The 23,022-nt window shown below is 36.4% G+C and overlaps 1 protein-coding gene across 1 annotated transcript in view; it reads right to left on the bottom strand.

Moving 5' to 3' along the window:
* The window catches only part of MAPK8 (mitogen-activated protein kinase 8), a 133,604-nt gene that overhangs the window by 36,415 nt on the left and 74,167 nt on the right, over window positions 1-23,022 (bottom strand). The window contains exon 2 of the mRNA XM_017885502.1: window positions 1,324-1,494. Coding sequence (XP_017740991.1) covers window positions 1,324-1,445 — 122 coding nt within the window. The 5' untranslated portion in view covers window positions 1,446-1,494. The remainder of the gene's footprint in view (window positions 1-1,323; window positions 1,495-23,022) is intronic.

Below are 23,022 nucleotides of genomic sequence, written 5' to 3'. Positions count from 1 at the left end.
ACAGAGCAAGAATCTGTCTCAGAAAAAAAAATTTTATATATAATATATATATTATATAATCCTCACAATTCTGTAAATTAGGTAAGAAACAGGCTCAGCAGAGTAAATTTGCCAAAAGTCATAAAGCTAGTAAATTACAGAGCTAAAACCTGAACAGAACCAGACGCGGTGGCTCACGCCTGTAATCCCAGGACTTTGGAAGGCTGAGGTGGGCAGATCACGAGGTCAGGAGATCGAGACCACGGTGAAACCCCATCTCTACTAAAAATACAAAAAATTACCCGGGCATGGTGGCTGGCGCCTGTAGTCCCAGCTACTCAGGAGGCTGAGGCAGGAGAATGGTGTGAACCCAGGAGGCGGAGCTTGCAGTGAGCCTAGATCGCGCCACTGCACTCCAGCCAAGGCGACAGAGCAAGACTCAGTCTCCAAACAAACAAACAAAAAAAGGTAACAAAAATATAATTGTTCTTGAATGAGGTTTATAATTCCCCAAAACACTAGTTTATTATTATGCTAATTTAGTGATCTGCAATCAGTATCAGAACTATCCCAAAGAGTGATCTGCATTTCAGTTTATAAAGAATTATGCTGATATAGCCTAAGCCTTTTGCAGAAGTTAGCTAATAAATCAATTTTAAACATATGGATGAATTTTGAAACACATAAGTGAGATATTAGCTGACTTCATTCCCCAGTGTAGAATAAAATTTCTGAAATTCCAGGGCTTCATTATAGGATGAAAGTGATGGCTAAATGTAGCTTCTTATTAAACAGTTATCTAATGGGAATACACATGAAATTAACAAGCATGCCACTTATTCTTTCTTGATAGAGATATTTGTCTCCAATGGCTTATGACCAAGTATTTAATCATAGTTTATACTTAAAGATGGCAGTCTATAGTTATATATTATGTATATAATGTATTATATATATAATTACAGGTTATTATCCCAAATCTGAAAATATGAAATCTAAAATGCTCGAGAATCCAAATTTTGGGGGCATTGACATGACGCTGAAAGGAAATGTTTCACTGAAGCATTTCTGATTTGAATTTGGAATGCTCAACCAATGCAAATCTTCCAAAATCTGACACTTCTGGTCCTAAGCATTTCAGATTAGGGATACTCAATCGTTAATAATAATAATAAAGAAAAGACCATTGATCCCTGAAGCAAACAATTTACTGTGGAATAGTTTTCATTTAATTTTAGTTTTAATTTTCAAGGTAAGTTAAATATTTGCCAAGGTATCTAAATTACGAGAGGAGAAAACGTAGCAGTTAATGATTCTTTGCCTAATTTTGGAAGTAAAACTTACCATACTATTCCTTGCGCTCCTGAGCCTATAGGTTTTAAATTCTGATACCGTTTCAGGACTGTGAATGTAGAATCTCCAATCTCTACACTATAAAAATTGTTGTCACGCTTGCTTCTGCTCATGATGGCAAGCAATTAATTTAATGGCTTCATCCAAAAATTCACCAAGAAGCTGCAAGATGGAACAAAATGTGATGTTAACAAAATGAACTTGTTTTAATATTAAAATTTGAGTCCTTACTCTGTTAACTTACTGATAGTAACAGACTGCTAGATCATGAAAAGAGCTGCTTCATTAAAAAACACAAGAAAAAAATACTACAGAGCCTTGATCAGCATATGCCATATGAACGACTGATAGTTTTTTTTAAAAAGAAACATTAGGATAAATCATTCCTCCAATCTAGAAGTTACCAGCCTTAATACATTAGTAACTTACTACAAGACTAACAAAAGCAAATAATTAAAATTAAACACGTTTTTAACGTCACTCCACAGTTTAAAATAAAATTTAAAACCAGTCTTTCTCGTGTGCTTATTATAGAGAATAAAATCCTTAATTTTTATGAGAAATTTACAAACTTTCATTCAAAACTGGTTAACAGTCTCATTCAGTGCCAAGTGGAGAGAACAACAAATGGAAATAAGTTGACTAGCACATGTCACCCTTGCCTAAAACACAAAGGGTACCACAGTGCCTTCACTGTGACAGATCCTCTGACCTGCCAAGGCAACCTCCTGGTGTAACATACATACTAAGACTGTAATGGGTGAAAGGATGAGAAGCAAAACAGCAACGAGAGAGAGAAGTAGTCAGCATATTGGGATACAAAACAAAACAATACTATTCTATCCTGCTTGAAGCATTAAAAGTACAATTCAACTTCTAACTACCATTCCTTTACTACTTGTAGGATTAAAAATCAAGACAGTCTTTTTCTACCCATGTGAATACTGGTTATTAGCAAACTTATTATCCATCCTTACTAGACAAAAGATACTATTCCAAAATGTATGCAAAGCAGCTTTAACCTACTCCTCGCCTCCTCAATAAGTCATGAAACCAATTAGGTCTAAAGTTACTGTTTTTTGTGGTTTTAAGATAATGCTAACTCCCCAAAAATCCTAATATGACTACAATACAAAGAATTAATTCAGCAAATATTAATTGCCTGCTAGGCACTCTGCATGTCCTGGGGCCAGATCACAAACTAGGTAAGAAGGTGAGCCACTGGAGGGTGGAGACCATGAGAATGCCTTGACCTAATCCTTGGCTGCGACATGTAGATTGTACTGCAGGAGAAAGGGGGAGCAAGAGTGGAATATGAACATCTGAGAGACTATTACAATGACTCAGATGAAAGAGAAACAATGAAGAGTCTTAGGCCTAAAGGAGTTAAAAATAAACAAAAATTAAACAGGCAACTCCAAACTATGTAAGCTGTAAAACCCGAGGACAAATAAACTAGAAACAAATGAGGAATTGACTTGGACACATTGTAAAAGGTCCAGAGAAACATTTCCAAAATCACTAACTGGAGGAGTCATGTAGTGCTCCAGAGAAGACTGAAATGACAAGACTCATAAATTCTTCCTAAGTGGACAACCCATAATAAAGAAAGGAGCTTTGGTAATGATTTAAACACTGAGCTATGTTCACAGAATGCTCACATACAGGGATTGTTCATCCTAATCATTTTCCTACTATAACCTGAATTCCCTCTTACCTACTAGAGTAGTGAAATAAGGAAGAAGAGAAATGGGAGGAGTGGAAGAGGAGTGTTGGCTGTCAGGCCCTTTATTAATTATTCTACACATTTATCCTGGAAACTGGGTCAGCTGGGGGCATGGAGACACTAATAGTGATCTCTGATAATCTGCAAATATGAGCAGAGGCTGAGCACAAACTTGATGGTGTTTTCACCTTCTGGAACGTTAAACCTTCCACCTAAGCATTCGAACTACCTGCAGATTAGGATTCCTAACCTTACTTGGAGGAGTCATACGTCTCTCTCAAAAAGATTAAGATAATCAGGAGACAAAGGGGTACTCTGCGGTGCTTCACAGGAGTTGACATATTGTTATCACAGTAGTTAAAAAAAACACTGTGTTTCAGAGTTTCTCCACTGGCTGGGAAAAAAAGAAAAAGCTTGAGTAGATCCAGGAACATGCATGCAGCACGACCGTTTACTTTTTTGCTAAGAGTAACAGCAAGAAAAAGCTCCTTTCTGTTCTCAGAACAGGGTGGCCTGGCCACAGGAGTGGGATTCACGGTGACAAGAAGTCTGAACAAAGGCTATGGCAGGCAGATAAGCACGGATAGTCACAACTCCTCAGGAGCAGGGCAGACGCAGGCAGACAGGTTCCAAGGTTAAGCAGGCAGCCCCAGCTAGCAGTACCCTTGGCAAAAGCCACAGCTGCCACTTACAAGAACAGAAGACGGAGAACTCTCTACGCACTTATACTCAGTCATGCAATATTCAAACCTGATTTAAGCACCATGCTATGTACTGTTAACAAGATGGTAATCAGCATCTGGCTCCTCACAGTGCTGCAACTAGGACAGAAAAAGAGACCTTAAGCTGATGGCTACCTGCCTGACTGAAACTACAGCTGTGGTAAGGACAATGAAGGAAAGCGGCAGGATATCAAAGAAGCTTGTGCCAGTCTGGGCTCAGGAACAGATACTCCTGACAACATGACGTTTAAGCAAGATCTGAACACCGAAGATGAGTCAACCAGACAGCGAGAGGAGAGAGCTTTCTAGGCAGAAAAAACAAAACACATGCAAAGGACCTATAAAAATTGTACCAACTGTACAATTTGATGAGTTTTGATTAACATATACAATTACATAACCACCATCAAGAAAATCATGATATAGAACATTTCCATTACCTCAATATATTCCCTATATGGTCAGTCTCCACTCTCTACCCCCTTCCCCCCAACTCCTAGCAATCACTGGATTGGTTATTGTGCCTTTTCTAGATCTTCATATAAATGAAATCACACAGCATGTAATTTTTGTTTGGCTTCTTTCATTTGCTCTAATGATTTAGAGATTCATCCATGCTGGAGTTCTTTTACTAGGAAATAAACTTCATTGTGTGGATGTACCACTTGGACATTTCAACTGTTTACAGTTTTGGAGTTATTATAAATGACGCCAGTATGAATTTCACAATTTTTCTTCATTCATCTTGGGTTAATTATCTAGGAGTGGAATTGCTGAGCCCTATGTTTTTAAGAAATTGTCACACTGTCTTCCAAAGAAGCCATATCATTTTTCATTTGCACCAGCAAGATGTGAGAGTTCCAGTTGCTCCACATTCTTCGGATTGCCATTTAATTTTATCTATACTAGTGGGTGTACAGTGGTATTTCATGGTGGTTCACATTTGCATTTTCTAATAACTAATGAAGCTGAGCACCTTTTCATGGGCTTATATGCCATTTGTGTAATTATTTTTGGTGAAATAGCTATTTAGTTCTTTTCCCTATTATAAAAATATGGCTGTCTTCTTAAGAGTTTTAAGACTTATTTATACATTGTAGATACACATCCTTTGTCAGATGTTTTGCAACTGTTTTTTCCCAGTCTGTGGCTTGCCTTTCCATTTTCTTAACAGTGTCTTTTTATTTTGAAATAATTTTAGACTCACACAGAAGTTACAAAAATATTACAGTTTCTGGGTATCTTTCACCCAGCAACAACATTAGTACAACTATCAAAATGAGGAAACTAACACTGGTATAATACTATTAACCAAACTAGAAATTTTCCTCAGATTTTACCAGTTTTTACATGCCCTATGTGTGTATAGTTCTACATAAAATTATCACATACTTTATATTAGTATAACCTCCACTACAATCAGAATATTGAACCATTCCAGCCTGGTTACAGTGGCTCACTCCTGTAATCCTAGCACTTTGGGAGACTGAGGAGGGCAGATCACATGAGGTCAGGAGTTCAAGACCAGCCTGGCCAACATGGTGAAACCGTGTCTCTACTAAAAACACAAAAATTAGCCAGGTGTGGTGGCACATGCCTGTAGTTCCAGCTACTTGGGAGGCTGAGGCAGGAGAATCGCTTGAGCCCTGGAGACGAAGGTTGCAGTGAGCCGAGATTGTACCATTACACTCCAGCCTGGGTGACAGAATGAGACTCTGTCTCAAAAAAAGAAAAAGAGAACACTGAATGATTCCATCACCTCAAAGAAACATCTTCATGCCATCCCTTTATAATCATAGACTCCTCCCAACTTTACCTGTGGCAACTACTAATCTGTTCTTTGTCACTATAATTTTTTCATTTAAAAAGTGTTATAGGTTGGTAGTAGTGGCTCCTATCTGTAATCCTGGCACTTTGGAAGGCCAAGGCAGAAGGACTGCTTGAGCCCAGGAGTTCAAGATCAGACTAGGCAACATAGAGAGACCCCATCTCTACAAAAAATGTAAAAAAAAAAAAAAAAAAAAAAATCTGCCAGGGTAGTAGTGCACACCTATAGTCCTAGCTATTTGGGAGGTTGAGGCAGAAGGATCACTTCAGTCCAGAAGCCAGAGGCTGCAGTGAGCTATGATAGCACCACTGCATGCTATCCTGGGCAACGGAGTGAGACTGTCTCCAAAAAAAAAAAAAAGTTATACAAACTAAACTCACCATAAGTAATCTATTAAATCTTTTGAAACTGGCTTTTTTCCACTTATTATAATGCCCTTGAGATTCTCTAAGGTGTTGGTATATCAATAGCTTGTTCTTTTTCTTACTGAGTATTATTCATTGTATGAAATGGATGACAATTTATCTATTCATCTCTTGATGGCTATGACAAAGCTGTTAAAAGGCTTTATGTATACATTTTGTGTGAATATAAGTTTTCAATTCTTTAGAGTAAATATCAAGGAGTAAGATATGGTAATTCCATGTTTAATTTTACAAGACACCGGCAAACTGTTTTCCAGAATGCTGTATCATTTTGCACTTCCACCAGCAATGTGTGAAAGATCTAGTTCCTCCACATTCTTACTAACTCTTGGTTTTGCCAGTACTTTTTATTTTAGCCATTCTAGTAGGTGTGTCATATCTCATCATGGCTTTAAATTCACATTTTCCTAGTAGCTAATCATGTTGAGCATCTATTTCATGTGCTTCTTTGTCATCTGTATATGCTCTTTGGTAAAGTGTCTGTTCAGTCTTTTACTCATTTTCTAATTGGATTGTCTTATTCCTACTGCTGAGTTTAGAGACTTTTAAAATATGTTCTGGATACACATTCTTTATCAGCCATGTGATTTCCAAATATTTTCTTCCAGTCTGTGGCTTGTCTTTTTATGCTCTTAACAGTGTCTTTCACAGAGTAAAAGTTTTTAATTTTGATGAAGCCCAAGTTATTATTTTTTTTCTCCTTTATGGATTCTGGTTTTGGTGCAAGAAATTTTATCTGGCCCTAGATCAAAAGATTTTCGCCTTCATTTTCTTATAAAAGTTTTATAGTTCACACTTTACATTTAGATTTATGATAACTGTTGTATAAGAGTTTTACGTCAAAGTTTATTTCTTTGGTTATCTAATTATTCTAATACTATTTGTTGCAAAAAGCATCATTTCTCCCCAATTAATTGCTTTTGCATCTTTGTCAAACTTCAGTTGGCTCTACTTGTACAGGTCTATTTCTGGACTTTTAATTCTGTTTCACTGATCTATCTTTTGATCAATACCACAGTGTCTTGAGTATAATGCTATATGTTAAGTCTTAGAATCAAGTAGTGTGATTTTTTTTCAGCTCTATTCTTCTTACTCAAAATTGTTTCCAGTTACTTCATAATTCTATATACATTTTAGAATAAATCTGTCCATGTCTACAAAAAATAATGCTAAGATTTTGATGGGAACTGTGTTAACAGTGACTTTTGAAGATCAAAAGTTTTTAACTTGGATGATGTACAACCGATTTATTTTTTCTTTTACAGTTTGGTTCTGTATGTCTAAGAAATCATTGCCCACTTAAAGGTTAAGATTCATTGTTTTGCATACAGATGTCCAATTGTCCAAAACCATTTGTTAAAAGATTACCAGTTTCCTCCACTGAATTGCCTTGGCATTTTTGCTGAAAATCAGATAAACATTTTTGTGTGCGGGCCTATTTCTGAACTATTTTCTATACCATTAATAATGTTTATCCTTAGGCCACTAACACACTGTCTTGAGTAATGTAGCTTTCCAGTAAGTGTGAAAATCAGGCAATTGAAGTCATTAAACTTTGTTCTTTTTAAAAATTGTCAGCTATTCTAGGTCCTTTGCATTTTTATATAAATATCAGAATTAAGCTTGTCAGTCTCTACAAAAAAGGCCTGCAAAGATATGGGCTGGAATTGCATTTATGGTATACATCAATTTGGGGAGAAATGGCATTATAGCAATTTTTGAGTTGTTTTGATTCATGGACATGATCCTTGTTTCCATAGGCCTGTATAATTTCTAACATACAGGCTTTACATAATTTTGTTTAACTTCTCCATAGCATTAAGATTTTGAATGCTAATATTTTATTTTAATTTGTTTTATTTAAATTTCCAATTACTCATTGCTAGTATGTAGAAATGCAATTAATTTTTGTATAATGACTTTGTAATAGGCTCACTTATTAGTCTTAGTAGGCTTTTTTTGTGTATTGGGATTTTCTATATACACAAGCAATTTTATTTCTTCATTTCCAATTTGAATGCCTTTGAATTCTTTTTCTTGCTCCACTGCCCTAACTATAATTTCCATACAATGCTGAATAGAAGTGGTGCCTGTTCATGATCTTAGAGAGAAAGGATTCAGTCTTTCATCACTAAGCATGATATATATATTACAGGATTTTACTAGTTGTCCTTTAACAGACAGGTTGAGAAAGTTCCCTTTAAATCCTAGTTTGAGAGTTTTTATCATTAATGGGTACTAATTCTGTTAAATGACTTTTCTGAATATACTGAAATAATCATATAGTTTTTCTTTCTTAGCTGGTTCCTATGGCGAATTACACTGATTGATTTTCAAATGTTAAACCACCCCTGCATTCATGGAATGAATCCCGTTTGGTCATAAAATACTATCCTTTTTATATATTGATTCAGCTGGCTAAAATTTCATTGAAGATTTTCCATCTATTTTATAAGGAATACTGGACTGTAGTTTTCTTTCATATTAGAGTAATGCTGACATAAAATGAGTTAAGAAGTGTTCCCTCTTATTTTCGGAAAGAGTGTATGGAACTGATACTCATCTTTAAATGTTTCATAGACCATCTCAGTGAAGTCTTCTATGATGAGTTGTTTTCTTTTTGAGGGAATGTTTTAATTATAAATCTACATTCTTTTTAAATATAGGGCTGTTTGGCAACTATTTCTTCTTAAACAGGCTTTGGTAGTTTGTGTTTTTCAAGGAAATTGCTCATTTAATAATTTAAGTTATCCAATTTAATGTCTACAGAATCTATACTCATCTCTCCTCTTTCATTCATATTAATCTCATTTGTGTCTTCTCTTTTTTCTAATCAGTCTGGCTAGAATTTTATCACTATTAGTGATCTTTTCAAAAAACAAGATTTTAATTTCTCTTACTTTTCTCTAATGTTTTACACTTTCATATTTCAATGCTTCATTTCCTTCTCATTGCTTGTTTTGGAGCTATTCTTTCTTCTAGTTTCTTAAAATGCAATTTTAAAGTACTGAGTTGAGAACTGCTTTTTATAAGGATTTAAGCCTTCATCCAACAACTTCACAACCATATTCAATAACGGTAAAAGCAGACACTTAAAAAAACTTACTTTACGTGAGGTCCTGTTTCAAGTGCTTTGTAAGTACTATTTTAATACTGAAAACAACCCTAGAAGGATTTTCTATTTGTTTACAGCTAGAGGGTAAATCTAGTCCGTGGTATTACATCCCATATTCACATTTTGTCTGATGTTTCCTTATGTTAAGAAAGGAACTACAGTTTTTCCATCTTACAGATTATGAAACTGAATCTTAGAATGATTAATTGCCTATGGTTACAATGTGAGGGGTAGAGAATTTGAGTCCTCCGAAAATATATTAGTCCAAAAAACAAAAAAAAATACCTTGAAGATAAAGAGAACATGGAGAAAGAGAAGTTTTAAGTCTTAAACCTGTTGAGTCTGAGAAAACTTTAAGACATTCAAATGGAAAAATCAATTTGGTATCTAGATATAGAACTGGACCTCAGATGAGTAGTCTGGGTGAAAGATAAATGTAGGAGTTGTCATTGTTACTGAAGCAATGAGAGACAAGTTATTCAAGAGTAGTGGTTAAGTAAAAAGAGACCTAAGATTCAGCTTTATAACAACCGCATTTAATGAGCAATTGGAGAAAGATAAGATGACAAGGAAGCCACAGAAGATGTAGCCAGAGACCTAGACAGAAAACAAGGAGAACACACTGGAGAAGCCAAAGGAAGAGAGTGTTTTGAAGAACAAAATGGTTAACAGCACTGATTGTTACAGAGGTGTCAAATAAGCCATCTGAGTAGAGCCAACGCAGTAGAAGCTAGATTAAAATGAGCTGATGTGTAACTGGGAAATGTATAAGGACACTGGATACAGCTACTTCTTTAGAGAAGTTTAGCAAAGAAGACCAAAGATGAAATAGATAAAGAAGAGTAAATAGTCAAGGGAGGATAATCAGATTATACATTATGTGTGATATAGCATAGTATAACACATAACATAGAGACAACCTGAACATGTTTATATGCTAATGAAAAGGATCCAATAAAGAGAGTAAGAGTGAGAATGGGGGAGTAAGAAAGAAAATAAGTTTCTCAGATAGCATGTTATTTCTAAAAAGGAAGAAAAGAATGGGATCCAGAGCACATATGTGGCCATATGGATGGAGATATTAGTATGTCACTGCCATAAAAAAGTACCATCAAGAGACTGAGACAGAAAGTGCAATTTCCAAGTGTGATATTATATATCTATTACATATTAGATAACAATAACTATATATAATTCTATGTATTGTATATATAGAGAACATATATATAATAGGTTTTCATCCACAGCTCCTGGCTCCTAACTCCCATATACCTTGTTACAGTCTTTTGTTATGATGTTGGGGTGCTTTAGGCCTCAGAAAACAGAATCTCTCTCTCTTGATTTTCCCATCCTCCTTTCACCAGCTCAAGCCAAGACTTTAATCTTCCCCTGTCTTTCTGACTGCAGGTCATAAGACTCTAATTTCAGAAGGGGGCCTGTCCCATACCCTTGAGAAAGGAATGCTGCACAGAAAGGCTAAGAAGAATCTGAACAGACAGGCTTGTGGGTTTCTCCACTCAGCCTGTTAGTATCAGATTATATCCTTTTTGTTCAATCCCATTTCCACATGGTTGTCGATCGTGCCTATCCAATAAATCTCCATGAAAGGCTCAAGAGGACAGGGTTTAGGGAATTTCTGGATAGCTGAACATGTGGGGGTTTCTGGAAGATGGCGTGCCCTGGGAAGGCTTGGAAGCTCTGTGTTCCTTCCCCCATACCTTATGCTATACATCTCATTATCTGCATCCTTTGTAATATTCTTTATAATAAACTGGTAAAGGTGTTTCCCTGAGTTTTGTAAAGCTGCTCTAGCAAATTAATCTAACCCAAAGACAGGGGCATGGGAACCTCAACTTGGAGCCAGTCAGTGAGAAGTTTCAAACTTGAGACTGGTATCTGGAGGCGGTGGGAGAGGACTGGGCCCTCAACCTGTGGGATCTCATGCTATCTCCACGTAACTAGTGTCAGAATGGAATTGGAAGACACTTAGCAGGTGTCTGCTGCAAAAGTGATCTCTTGCTTGGTGTGTGGGAAACTCCCCCTACCCAACATTTGGTCACATAAGTCTTCTGTGATTATTGTGTTGAGAGAACAGAAAAAAAGCACTTTGAGTTTGAGTTTTTCCACATTCACCAAGATAAGGGCATTAAGGATACTGGTGAGATTTATGGAGGATGCATTTGATATACTGATCTCTCCATCATGAAGCTTGAACAGCAAGAGTATGTGCGAGAAGGAAATGGCACGGTTTCTGATGACTCATTTCCCCACTCAGGAAGGCTTCTGCGATTAAAAACAAAGGAACTCTTGTTATAGAATTTAGATGTAACTGATTAAAACATATGAACAAATATTGGCATTATTATCCCAGTTAATAAATGGAATAATCTGAGGCTCAAAAGAATTAATGTGCAACCAAAAGTATGGAAATACTGACGTTCAGCTTTAACTTTCAAATTTCACCTGTCACTACTCCTACAGCAAGAAGACTACAACCATGTCAACATAGCTAAACTACCATCCCCCAAACTTTGATGTATCATTTGTTCATTTCCCTTTCCCTTTCATGAAACATTTTAACATTCTTTTCTATCTATCCAAATTTTGTCTAAGACTAGCTTAGATTTGACCTTCACAAGCCTTTTCCATTCAAACCAGCTCTAACCTCAATTCTCATCTAAACTACTTTGCTGTATATTTACTTATGCAGATTTTATTATCAGACTGTGGTCTTTCTGAGGACAACGGCTGCATCTCCTACATTTTCAGATTTCCAAAACACTTAGGCTCTTCACAGAGTTAGAACAAATAACTGCTAAAAAAGTTAACCAAAATGTACATCTTTTTAAAATAAATTACTTAATAAATTGTTTCATGTATTTTTACCAGTTTCTCTTTATTAGTAAAGGGGGGGTGCTATATTAGGTTTTTATGACTCAAGGTTTATTTCTGTGATATCTTTATATACCAGGCTGACCACCCATCCATAAAATGGCTAGCCTGTCAAGCCTGAACATAGAAACACACAGGTTAAACTAGTTACATAAAACATACTTAAGGAGAAAAGAATTAAGTTCAATGCAACCATACAGCCAGACTCTAGAGACCCTGGAAAATAATTCAGGTAATACAACAAGGTTCGGAATTTAAGACAGCTCTAATCATCAGGCAATCCTGACAATAAGTCACTGAGGTAACTTAGAGCCTATCTATTTTTACTTAACCTGGTTCTGTGGCTACCAATAGACCTATCTATGACAGTTAATTTTATGCATCAACTTGCCTAGGACACAGGGTACCCCTATATTTGGTCAAACATTATTCTGGGTGTTTCTGTGACGGTGTTTTGCATAACTTTAACATTTATATAAACAAACAGACTGAGTAAAGCTGACTGCCCTCTGTGATGTGGGTGGGCCTCATCCAATCTGTCGAAGGCCTGAATAAAACAAAAAGGCTGACCCTCTTGAGAATAAGTGGGAACTCTTCCTGTCCACCTTGAGCTTGGACACTGGTGTTTTCCTGCCTTTAAACTCAAACTGAAATATCAGCTCTTCCTAGATCTTGAGCCTACTGGCCTTTGGACTGCAACTACATTCGGTGTTCTGGTTCTCAGGCCTTTGGACTCAAACTGGTGCTACACCATCAGCTCTCCAGGGTCTTCAGCTTGCAAACTGCAGATCCTGGGACCTATGAACCTCCATACCCACATGAACTAATTTCGTGTAATAAATATCTTAATACAGCTCCTCGGAGACGCCTTACTTGACTAGCCTATCTAAATTCCCCTTTAAGCACACTCTCTCCCCTCAACTTGCTTCATTTTTCTTCATATCACTGACTATTGCTGACATTCTAATACATGCTTATTATCTGTCCCACTCAAATCCAAGTTCCATGAAAGCATGAATTTTGGTCTGGTCATGAATAAATCACAAGTGCATTGAGTACTACCTGGCTAACAACAGACATTCAAAAAATGAATGAGCCAATGAACAAGTGAACAAACTGTTATTTCAAATTCCCATTATGAATTGCCTGTTATTCTCCTCTCAGGGAGTAGTTTACAGGAGAGAAAGAGAAAGATGATTAACCTTATTATTGCTATTTATGCTGTTTTCATACCAAGCCACTTCATAAGCCATTAGCCTTGGGTGAGAGGCCTGCCCTGGTCTAATCAGTTGTGGACAAAGTGGTGGAACCACATGTTACAGGATTCACTGAGTAACCGCTTCTTCCATAGGCAGATAACAACCTCTAAGGTGAGGGCTCATAGTGAGCGCTATGAGGTTAGCTCTAAATAATGAAGTCTCACGACTTTCAGAATATAGTAAGAATTTCTTGGCCTCAACCCTAACTCACATCATTTCCCTAAAAGAGTAATAAGCTTATATTTAACCTCACTCCTTATTAGCCCCCAACTGGCCTTCAGATCAGATCTCAGTTGCCACCATGCAAATGCATCTATTTCAGTTCTAGGTATTCTCAAAGTTCATTTTTCAACTATATTTTAAGTAATTAATATAGAAATACCACTATGTCCTGCACTAAAAAAGCCTATTTCAACAACAGACGTGTCTACAATTTAACCAAAAGTAGTAGAAACAATATGTGAAAAATAGGGTGTATCCTAGGGTAATCTCCCCTTCCTCCTTTCCCCAAAATAAACTATGGCTGACTAGCCATTTATGTCTCTCAGGACATATACTTTTCTTTTTTCCTTAGGAGACTGCCTACTGAGTGGTGTGAATGTAGTGCCCAATCTTGGACTTTGTGGTTCCTCCTCTATACTAAGGTAGTAGAGCCATATGAAGAGTAAGCCAGCCCAGGTCTGAGCATGTATGACAGGGCCCAGGCTGAGACAGCCTATGTTTCAGTCACTGCTGACACTAGCAACAAATGAAGAACACCAGAATTTTACTCCCATTCTCACCTGGGGCATATTATTAAAGAGAAATTATTTTGTAATCTCACAATTGAGATTATATACTGAAGAGACAGATAAGAGTGTGGGATATCTTCTTAAACCTGGGGGGAACATGCTATAACAGAAAAAGCTCTAGAAAGAGAATGTCTCATTGATAAGTTCCCAGTTAATTGTCCCATTTTTATCCTCTTAAAGGGGGTTTTACATTGATTCCCACAGCAACCACAAACCTACAGGGGCATACTACTTCCCTCTCTTTCCACTTTAGTTGAATGAAAGACTTCATACCAAATCTCTTCCTTTGCCTCCTTTAATAGAGATGAGAAGGGAGACTCTTAAAAGTGATGTTACTAAAATACCAAAGCAAAAGAAAAGGGAAATAATGAAAACTACAATAAAACAAAGTTTTATCATAAACCTACTTAATGGCTAATCTTAGAATTTAACCAACTGATTTCAGAAGCTATCTCAGAAAGGTGAGGCTAACAAGCTCCTGAAATTCTCATAACAAATACACCGTTAGTAAGAATTAAGATTCTAGAAGTTTATGATTAAAACAAAATGAAGTAAAGCTGGCAGGCAAAAAGGAACATTTTAGAATTCTCTACCTATACCATCTTTAAAGCTGAATGAATATACAACACCTGTATACTTTCTTTTTGCCTTTCAGTCTAGCCTAGTGACTCTCCAATTTAAATGTGCATAAGAACTAATGCTCAAGAATGTGTATGTACATAAAAGATTTCATATTGGCTTTCATGAGTTAAGGAACTTTCAAGGGTGATTCTGACTTCGGCTTTACACACTAACTTTATACTCGAGCCCAGAGTGCACAAAATTCCCCTTTCTTCCAAATAATCCACAAAACTAACATAGTCAAAATTACCCCTAAAATCTCCTTAAATCATAACATAACATTTAGTAGAATAACATTCAGGGCCATGATTTTATTTAAACTATTTACACTACATATGACATGCTCACCTGATGGGAGACACGTACAAACTAAGAGAGAAGAGCACATTGTCATCTGCAAGGGCATAAGCTTCCTAGGATGGGCAGAATTATCTGTATTATTGAAACTGTCATTTTATCTGTCAAGACATGTACAGCTGGATATTCAAAAGTTAAACTCATGTATAATAAAATGTCACTACCATCAGCATTTTAAAAATGAGACTTCCAGGAAGAGGCTTTAATCGTATAAAATATATAATCTTATAAAATCTTATACAATTTTATAAAATTAATCTGAGCTCTTTCCAGATGATTCCTCACTATATTTAAGATTCTTCTTTCTCCTTCTCCCTTTTCTGTAATACTCTCTTATAAAGAAGAGGTTATAGTTCTACTCCCAAAGATCCTCTGTAATAAAGTAGAGGGCAAATCCTTTAAGCATCAGTATAACTAGCACGTTTCTTTAGTTGCACATGAGTCCAGAAAAAAATTATTACAGCCAAGAGACAACTTTGTTTGCTCTGGCCACTTCACTGTTCTTTCTACCAGGTATACTAATCATACCTAGTTTGCCCTCTCCTCTAGGAGAATCTGACCCCCACCCACAAAGGGGAGGAGGAGGCCTGGTTTGTACTTCTGCAATTGGGTTTTTAAAGACCTATTCACAAAATAGATTTAATTCTTAATCGAGCTTATTTGAGTAGGTTTACTGCATTCTAACCACAAAATGATGCTAAGACAGAAATTGTCTCAACAAGAAACTGTCCCTTAACAATTTCTACATTTTGAGGATGGTGTATTTAGCTAAAGAGCGCCAGACACATGAAATCAGTAAGCAAATTCAGAACTTGTTTCCAAGTCATTCAGACATTCAAGTTATTTATTAAAGATCTCAGGACTTTATAGCCGTATCCTTGGCAGTAAATTAAGTACGTGTTTCTGACTACTTTAAAAAATACATATTTCAATAGAGAGGAGGTCTTGCTACGTTGCCCCCTGGCCTTGAACTCCTTGGTCTCAAGCAATCCTCCTGCCTTGGCCTCCCAATGTAATGGGATTACAGATGTGAGCCACTGTGCCTGGCCACTTTTGGCTACTTTTAAAACAGTAACAAATATAAGTAACAGAAATGATATCAGTACGATATTACCATAACACTTCAGTTAGTTTGTATCCAAGATTCTAAAATTACTTTGTACTCAAAATGGTAAGCATCTCAAAACATTCCAAAGTTAGCTTCTGGGCTTGCTCAGCTGCACGTAGATTATTAGTGTCAGTAAAGCAATGTCAATTTTCACAAGGACATTCAGCTAAATAGGTCATCTATTTTGTAAGAATATACTATTTCCCAAGGTACTCAAAAGATATTTTAATTTTAAATCTAAGAAAAATTGATACCCAAAATTTCCATAAAATTTTAGGAGTTTTACATAAGAAGGAATGCTGAGCTTTAAAGGCACCTTTGTACAATGTACTACTTGGGTTAAATCTTTGCCTGTCCAAAAAAATTGGTTACACCCTGAAAAAACTCATTCCTTGAGAAGATTTAAATGCTTGACATTTTCTTCTAACTTTTGCCAAATCTTTTACTAATAAGACTCCCAGGCTCATAAGAGAAGAAAATGCTGATCACATTCAACCACCACTAAACAATTCCTAAAACTGCAAATTAAGAATAGGAAATGAAAAGTGTTCCAGATGCATTTCACAGAGAATTTTTTTCGTATTAGTTGATACCACATATAATTATTGCTAGTTTATCCTGCTAGCAATGTAATTATGATCAGATTTTTTTTAATGCTAGGTAGTTTTTAGAAAAAAAGATTCCATGGCAAATGGCTTTCTGTAATTAAATGTGTCTGCCCCCAGTAGAAAAAAAATAATAATCACTGAATTTTATACTACAAATGATCTCAAAATCTAAAAGCTCAGCAAGACGGGGCAAAAACTATTTCCATTTGATTATGATAACCAAATATGACAAATCTAAGCTGAAGACTTGCAAGACAAGTAAAAAGTTTAATTGTCCAGCTGACGAACCTGTATCAATCTCCAGAAACAGCTTGAATTTTATGCTTCAAGTTGTCCTTCACAGGATAAGGCCTAAAGCCTGGCCAACAACAACAACAACAAAACAACTAACTCATTTTTTACTACCAACAAAGTAACAACAATGACCAGAAACTAAAAACAAACATTTTTTTTTTTCTGTATAAATCTGTGGCAGACACTAAGTATTTCTCGTCTAATCATCTCTTCCTCTACAAAAGGGATTTAAGATTTTCTGGAGTGGTTCAATATTCTACATACGGGAAAAGTTGCTGAAACCATTCGAAGGCAATTTAAACATAACATGACTGCCTGACACGCTAGGCAGCAGAAGTGATAAAAATGGCTTGGTTTCTAATGGTTTGGGTTTTTTGATTCATGAACGTCACCAACGTTAACTAAACATGAGGGTTATGAAAATTAAAAAAAAGAAGCTTTTGCTCTATGGAATTCGAGCCCCTTCAAATTATCAGGCCCAGAGAGGCATTTAAAATGTACAGTAGTCATGTCTCACTCCCCCTTGAACTAAATAATTACCTCTTGAAGCCACACGCTATGTAACCTCTAGACTAACTGACCCCAAATAGTCATAAAATGCCATACACAGCATAGTTCAAAAATGTATAGACAATAAATAACCAACGTTATTTCTGTAAACCAACAAGAATTTCTGATGAATAACTTTTTGTAATCAATCCCTTTCCTGATTCATCCTTTTTTTCTCTAAAAATATGACCCTCTCTTCTGTTCTCTAGAGCACTCCCCAAGGCCACTTGGAAGTATGTCCTAGGCTGCAGTCCTCAACCTTGGCCCAAATAAATTATCTATATTAACTACGCCTCAGTTTCTTCCTTTAGGTTGACATTTCCGGCACTGTGAGCAGGATTCAAAGTAACCCACCCTTAGCCATTCCTGGACTTGGCACCTGGCCAACTGTGAACCTCTCATGTTCTTCCAATTCCGAGATAAATTACTGGACAAAAGTCCTACTAATAATCTGGACCTGTACCACTCTTTGGTTGAAGGTCTACATTTTATTTGGGCTGTTCTTTCAAACCCTCCTTTTTCAGAAGAGAGGTCTTTAACCTGGGGGTAACCCTTCAGGACTGCTTCTTTATCAGAGTTATCCACGCTGAGTCCACATATATTATGTTTTTTTGCCCTTTTCCTTAATGGGCTTTCCCAGCTGAACTCAGCAATTTTAGCTAACAAAAGCGAACATAAAGAGACCACCCAATTCAACAAAATCGGTGTCCAAAATACAGCTTTCTGTCATTTAGTTGGCTATTTATAAAAAATTTACATCTACAAAAGAAATCTTCCTTTTGAAGGGTCTCTGCCTCACTGTACCTGGAGAGGGAGTGCTAAGTCACTAGAAACTTACCATTGGCTTACATTTACATAAGTCTTGGGTGAAGGTGCTTTTCAGGCCATCTTGTCTTTTTTTTTTTGAGACCGTCTCGCTCTGTCACCCAGGCTGGAGTGCAGTAGCATGATCTCGGCTCACTGCAACCTCTGCCTCTCGGGTTCAAGCAATTCTTCTACCTCAGTCTCCCAAGTAGCCGGGATTACAGGCGCCCGCTAGCACACCCGGCTAATTTTTTTTATTTTTAGTAGAGACAGGATCTCATCATGTTGGCCAGGCTGGTCTCACTGGCCTCAAGTGATCCACCTGCCTTGGCCTCCGAAAGTGCTGGGATTACAGGCATGAGCCACAGCGCCAGGCCAGGCCATCTTGTCTTAACTGGCTTTTACCTACATCCTTCTTCCTTAGTTTGCTTTCAGCTCTGGACTTTTGAGTTGTACATTTTTTCTACATATTTCACATGAAGTGTCATCCCTTTAGAAGAACCCAATAATTGCTTAGGGCAATAAAATGGGTTACTGGAAGATTAATAGTCTAAAAGAGAGAAATGTATTTAAATTTGGAACAAAAGGAGTAAACAGTGCAACTACAAAATGAGAATAAAACTACTGAGATTATAAAAATACAGATCTAACAATTTTTTTTTTTCAAAACCAGGACTGATGAATGGCACTGATGATACCCTTTAATGTCCAGCTGGATTTCACAGTCCCTCGGAGAGATAAATCTTATAATGTCTTTGAAATGTTAACATGCAGGAATTAGCCAAGCAGCATTCCAGCTAAGATCTAAAACAGAGTTAAAAATCTTTAGAACAACAAAAAATTCCTTTCCTTGGTTAATATCTTTAGCTCAGGAGAGAAACATTTATTAAGAATTTGAATTATTTTCAATTATTACAATATTAATATGACTCTTGACCCTTTAGGCTTCCCATTTGTTATTGAGCCTTTTCCCTTCCACGAACAGCTTTTGATTTCCTGTCTTCTTCTGTGGTCAGCTGAACCACTAGAGAGTATAGCCAAGCAAAAATGTGGATTTGCACTTTATTTGTGGCTATCAAGACTTTCATTATTTAAACCGTCTTTGGGGTGGTTCTGGATCTTGTGAGAGCTTGCTTTGCACCTCTTTGGAGATGACTTGTGTATCCTTGGTCAAGTCATAACAATTTTTCTTAAGGCTTATTGGTTTTGGTGAGTCACTTGGAAAGGTACCTTTGGTTAAAAAGAAAAAAAAAAAAGTCAAAAGACAGGAATATTGGCTGTTTATTCCAGCTAAAATCTGTTAAGAAATTTGGAAACATTATTTTTTCTTTGAAAGAGGTCTATAGCCAGAAATTAGCCTAATTAAAAGCTGACATTCAGCTTCATGTTTTAGTTTACATAATTTGGTATTTTGTTTTTACAAGGTATAGAAAAGCTAAACATATTCAAATCTGTTAATAATATTTAGATCTGTTAATAAACAAAAAAGTAAATATCATTTATATTTTGTAGAAGTATCTTTCTACAAAACCACGAAATGATTTGTCTACAAATATGGACATAAAACAGTTAACTACTACTTACTTCCTAGGTTTTTCACTTGAACTTAGTACTAAGAGTTAAAATCATAGTTCATATATGTAAGTAAAAGTACTAGATACATGGGAAATACTTCTGTGTGCAAAGTGTACAAGGAAAGCAGGATGTGTTTTTCGTGAAGAAAGTTATAAAAAAGAGAGGAGGGTGTGGGTTTTGCTAAAGGAAAAGTAATTTTGTCTAGTTTAGAGGTTATTTAAAGATTGTTTCAGAATTTACGTGATATAGCTAGAACTAAATTTAAAAAGTTGGAGAAAGAAAAAACTGTAAGAGGTTATAAAAGATTTATGAAAATCTTATCTGGTCAAAGATGACTGGGATCAGATGGATCTGTTTATTGTAAGATTTTATTAAAATTACGTTTAATATTAATAATATACTGATACAAAGGTAGGATTTGGTTATTTCTTTTGAACAAGATTTTCATGTAGTGTTAACAGGAGATAGTAAAAGGTTTTGTTTACTTTTGAGAAAACTACAAAAGAAAAGGAGGGAGAGAGATTTTCTTGGGCTCATGCTGCCTTTATTAGGTCTTATTTGGAAAACTGAGTCTTACTCTTTGATACAGTCCCCTCAAACTTATTCTTTGATGGAGTCTCCTGCCTATCAAAGAGTACAGGTTTTGACTTTTTAAAAATTGTTGACTTACCACTTTGTTTAAATGACTAATTATTTTACAATGACCTGTGATCCTATTTTAACACTGAGCGTTTCGAAACTTTCTTATTTTGATATCTACTGTTTTATTTATATTTATTTATTTTTTGAGATGGAGTCCTGCTCTGTCGCCCATGCTGGAGTGCAGTGGCATGATCTCGGCTCACTGCAACCTCCTCCTCCCGGGTTCAAGTGATTCTCTTGCCTCAGCCTCCCAAGTAGCTCAGATTACAGGCGCATGCCACCATGCCCAGCTAATTTTTTTGTACATTTAGTAGATACGGGGCTTCACCATGTTAGCTAGGCTGGTCTCGAATTCCTGACCTCAGGTGATCTGCCTGCCTCGGCCTCCCAAAGTGGTGGATTACAGGCGTGAGCCACCACGCCCGGCCATATCTAGTGTTTTAAACCTTTGATATCTGATACAGTTCCCCCAAATCAAATTTCAAACATGGAAAGCATTGTCAAACAACAGTGTTCAGCTTTCTTTGAGTTACAGTTGTATGTATATGTTATTGATATGTGTTCCAAAATTGTATGCAATTCCTAAACATATGAGATGCCTTGGTATATGCAGTAAACTGTTTAATTCTCATGTCTTTTTTTTTGAGACGGAGTCTCGCTCTGTTGCCCAGGGTGGAGTACAATGGCATAATCTCAGCTCACTGCAACATCAGCCTCCCAGGTTCAAGCAATTCTCCTGCCTCAGCCTCCCGAGTAGCTGGGATTACAGGTGCGTGCCACCATGCCCGGCTAATTTTTGTATTTTTATTAAAGACAGCGTTTCATCATGTTGGTCAGGCTGGTCTCAAACTACTGACCTCATGATCCGCCCACGTAGCCTCCCAAAGTGCTGGGATTACAGGCATGAGCCACTGCACCTGGCCTGTTTTGTTTTGTTTTTTAAAGAGCTTTCTTTCCCTCCAAATCCTAAAGTGTGTGCCTTCAAAGAAATTCATGGAAAGGACTTTGAATACAAGTTTGTACCATATTCAATTATTCTTGAATATAGGTTTCAGGTAACTATGGAGATGACCCCATTGGACTGGGTAAAAATTTCCAAAATTCGAATAAAAAACTGATGTGCTAATGAAGACTGCTAAGCCAACATGAAACAGAACAGGAATTAATTACATGGGACTGAACTGATAGAGGACTGAAAAGATTTTTTAATCACTTTTGGTTTGAAACATTGTTGATTCTTCTCATATTTGTTTTGCCAGAGTCCAAATTTTTTTTTTTTTGAGTCATTTATAGCTCACAGCAATTAGGTAAAGTATACTTTTGTGGGCAAAAGTAAAACATTTACCTTCCTCTCTACCTGATTTTCTCCAGAATTTGGGAACTATTTGTGAATATTCTTATTTTATGGCATTTATGACAATACAGTTATTTGTGTAAGTGTAATTATTTTGTTTGTTTGTTTTGTAACAGGACACACTGGAGACACTGGTTATTGTACCAAGGTTTAACTGGAACAGCATATGACCAAACTACTTTGAGGAATTAAGGTTGACTTTATAGAGACAATAAAAAGCCCCTTGGAAAGAGTTGGTCTAATACCTTGTCTATATTGTTCCCTTACAGGAATCCTGACTTGTGGTTGTAAAAAAAAAGTCACTTTCTGAGAGTTTCAGGAATAGCAAAATATTTTGGGACTTGAAGAAGAGAAGAATTAACCAAACTGTGAAAGTATTACAGGCAGTCTGATGATTAATCCCTGGCTTGACTTCTTAGACTTGAGACGTTTCTAAAAGTCTAATCTAAAATTTCTTATGAAAAAGTTTCAGCAAAGCCAACTAGTCTATATGACCAATAACTACTCTTGTTGCACTTCACACAAATAATCAGGCCAAGTATAATAACTCTAAAACTTACTTTGCAAATAAATTGGTCTATTTCTCTTTGGTAGAAAAGAGGGATTGGATGGGTGTAGTGGCTTGTGCCTGTAAGCCTAGCTACTCACGGCTGAGGTGGAGGATCACTTGAGCCCAGGAATTCAAGGCTGCAATGAGTTATAATCATGCCACTGCACAACAGCCTGAGTGACAGAGTGAGACTATCTCTAAAAGAAAAAATTTCTAGGTATAAATATATACATTTTATATATGTAAAATTATATATTTTTTAAAAATAAAAGACTAGAGACAGAAAAATCATGTTTCACAAGAAAACTGTAACACACTTCTTATTAGATTCTAGGCCTGACCATTGTTTTTGAGTTTTATTATTTGTCAACCACCTGGACTAAATCCTGACTTATTTCCTGGCTACAACCAGTCTGTAAAGAAGAACCAGGTTTTAATTTTTTTCACGATTTTGTTGTTGTTGTTGTTGG

The sequence above is a fragment of the Rhinopithecus bieti genome, unplaced genomic scaffold, assembly GCF_001698545.2.
Source record: "Rhinopithecus bieti isolate Rb0 unplaced genomic scaffold, ASM169854v2 scaffold_15143, whole genome shotgun sequence".
NCBI lineage: Eukaryota > Metazoa > Chordata > Mammalia > Primates > Cercopithecidae > Rhinopithecus > Rhinopithecus bieti.
The sequence above is the reverse complement of the archived record's forward strand: the minus strand, read 5'-3'. Positions and strand labels throughout refer to the sequence as shown.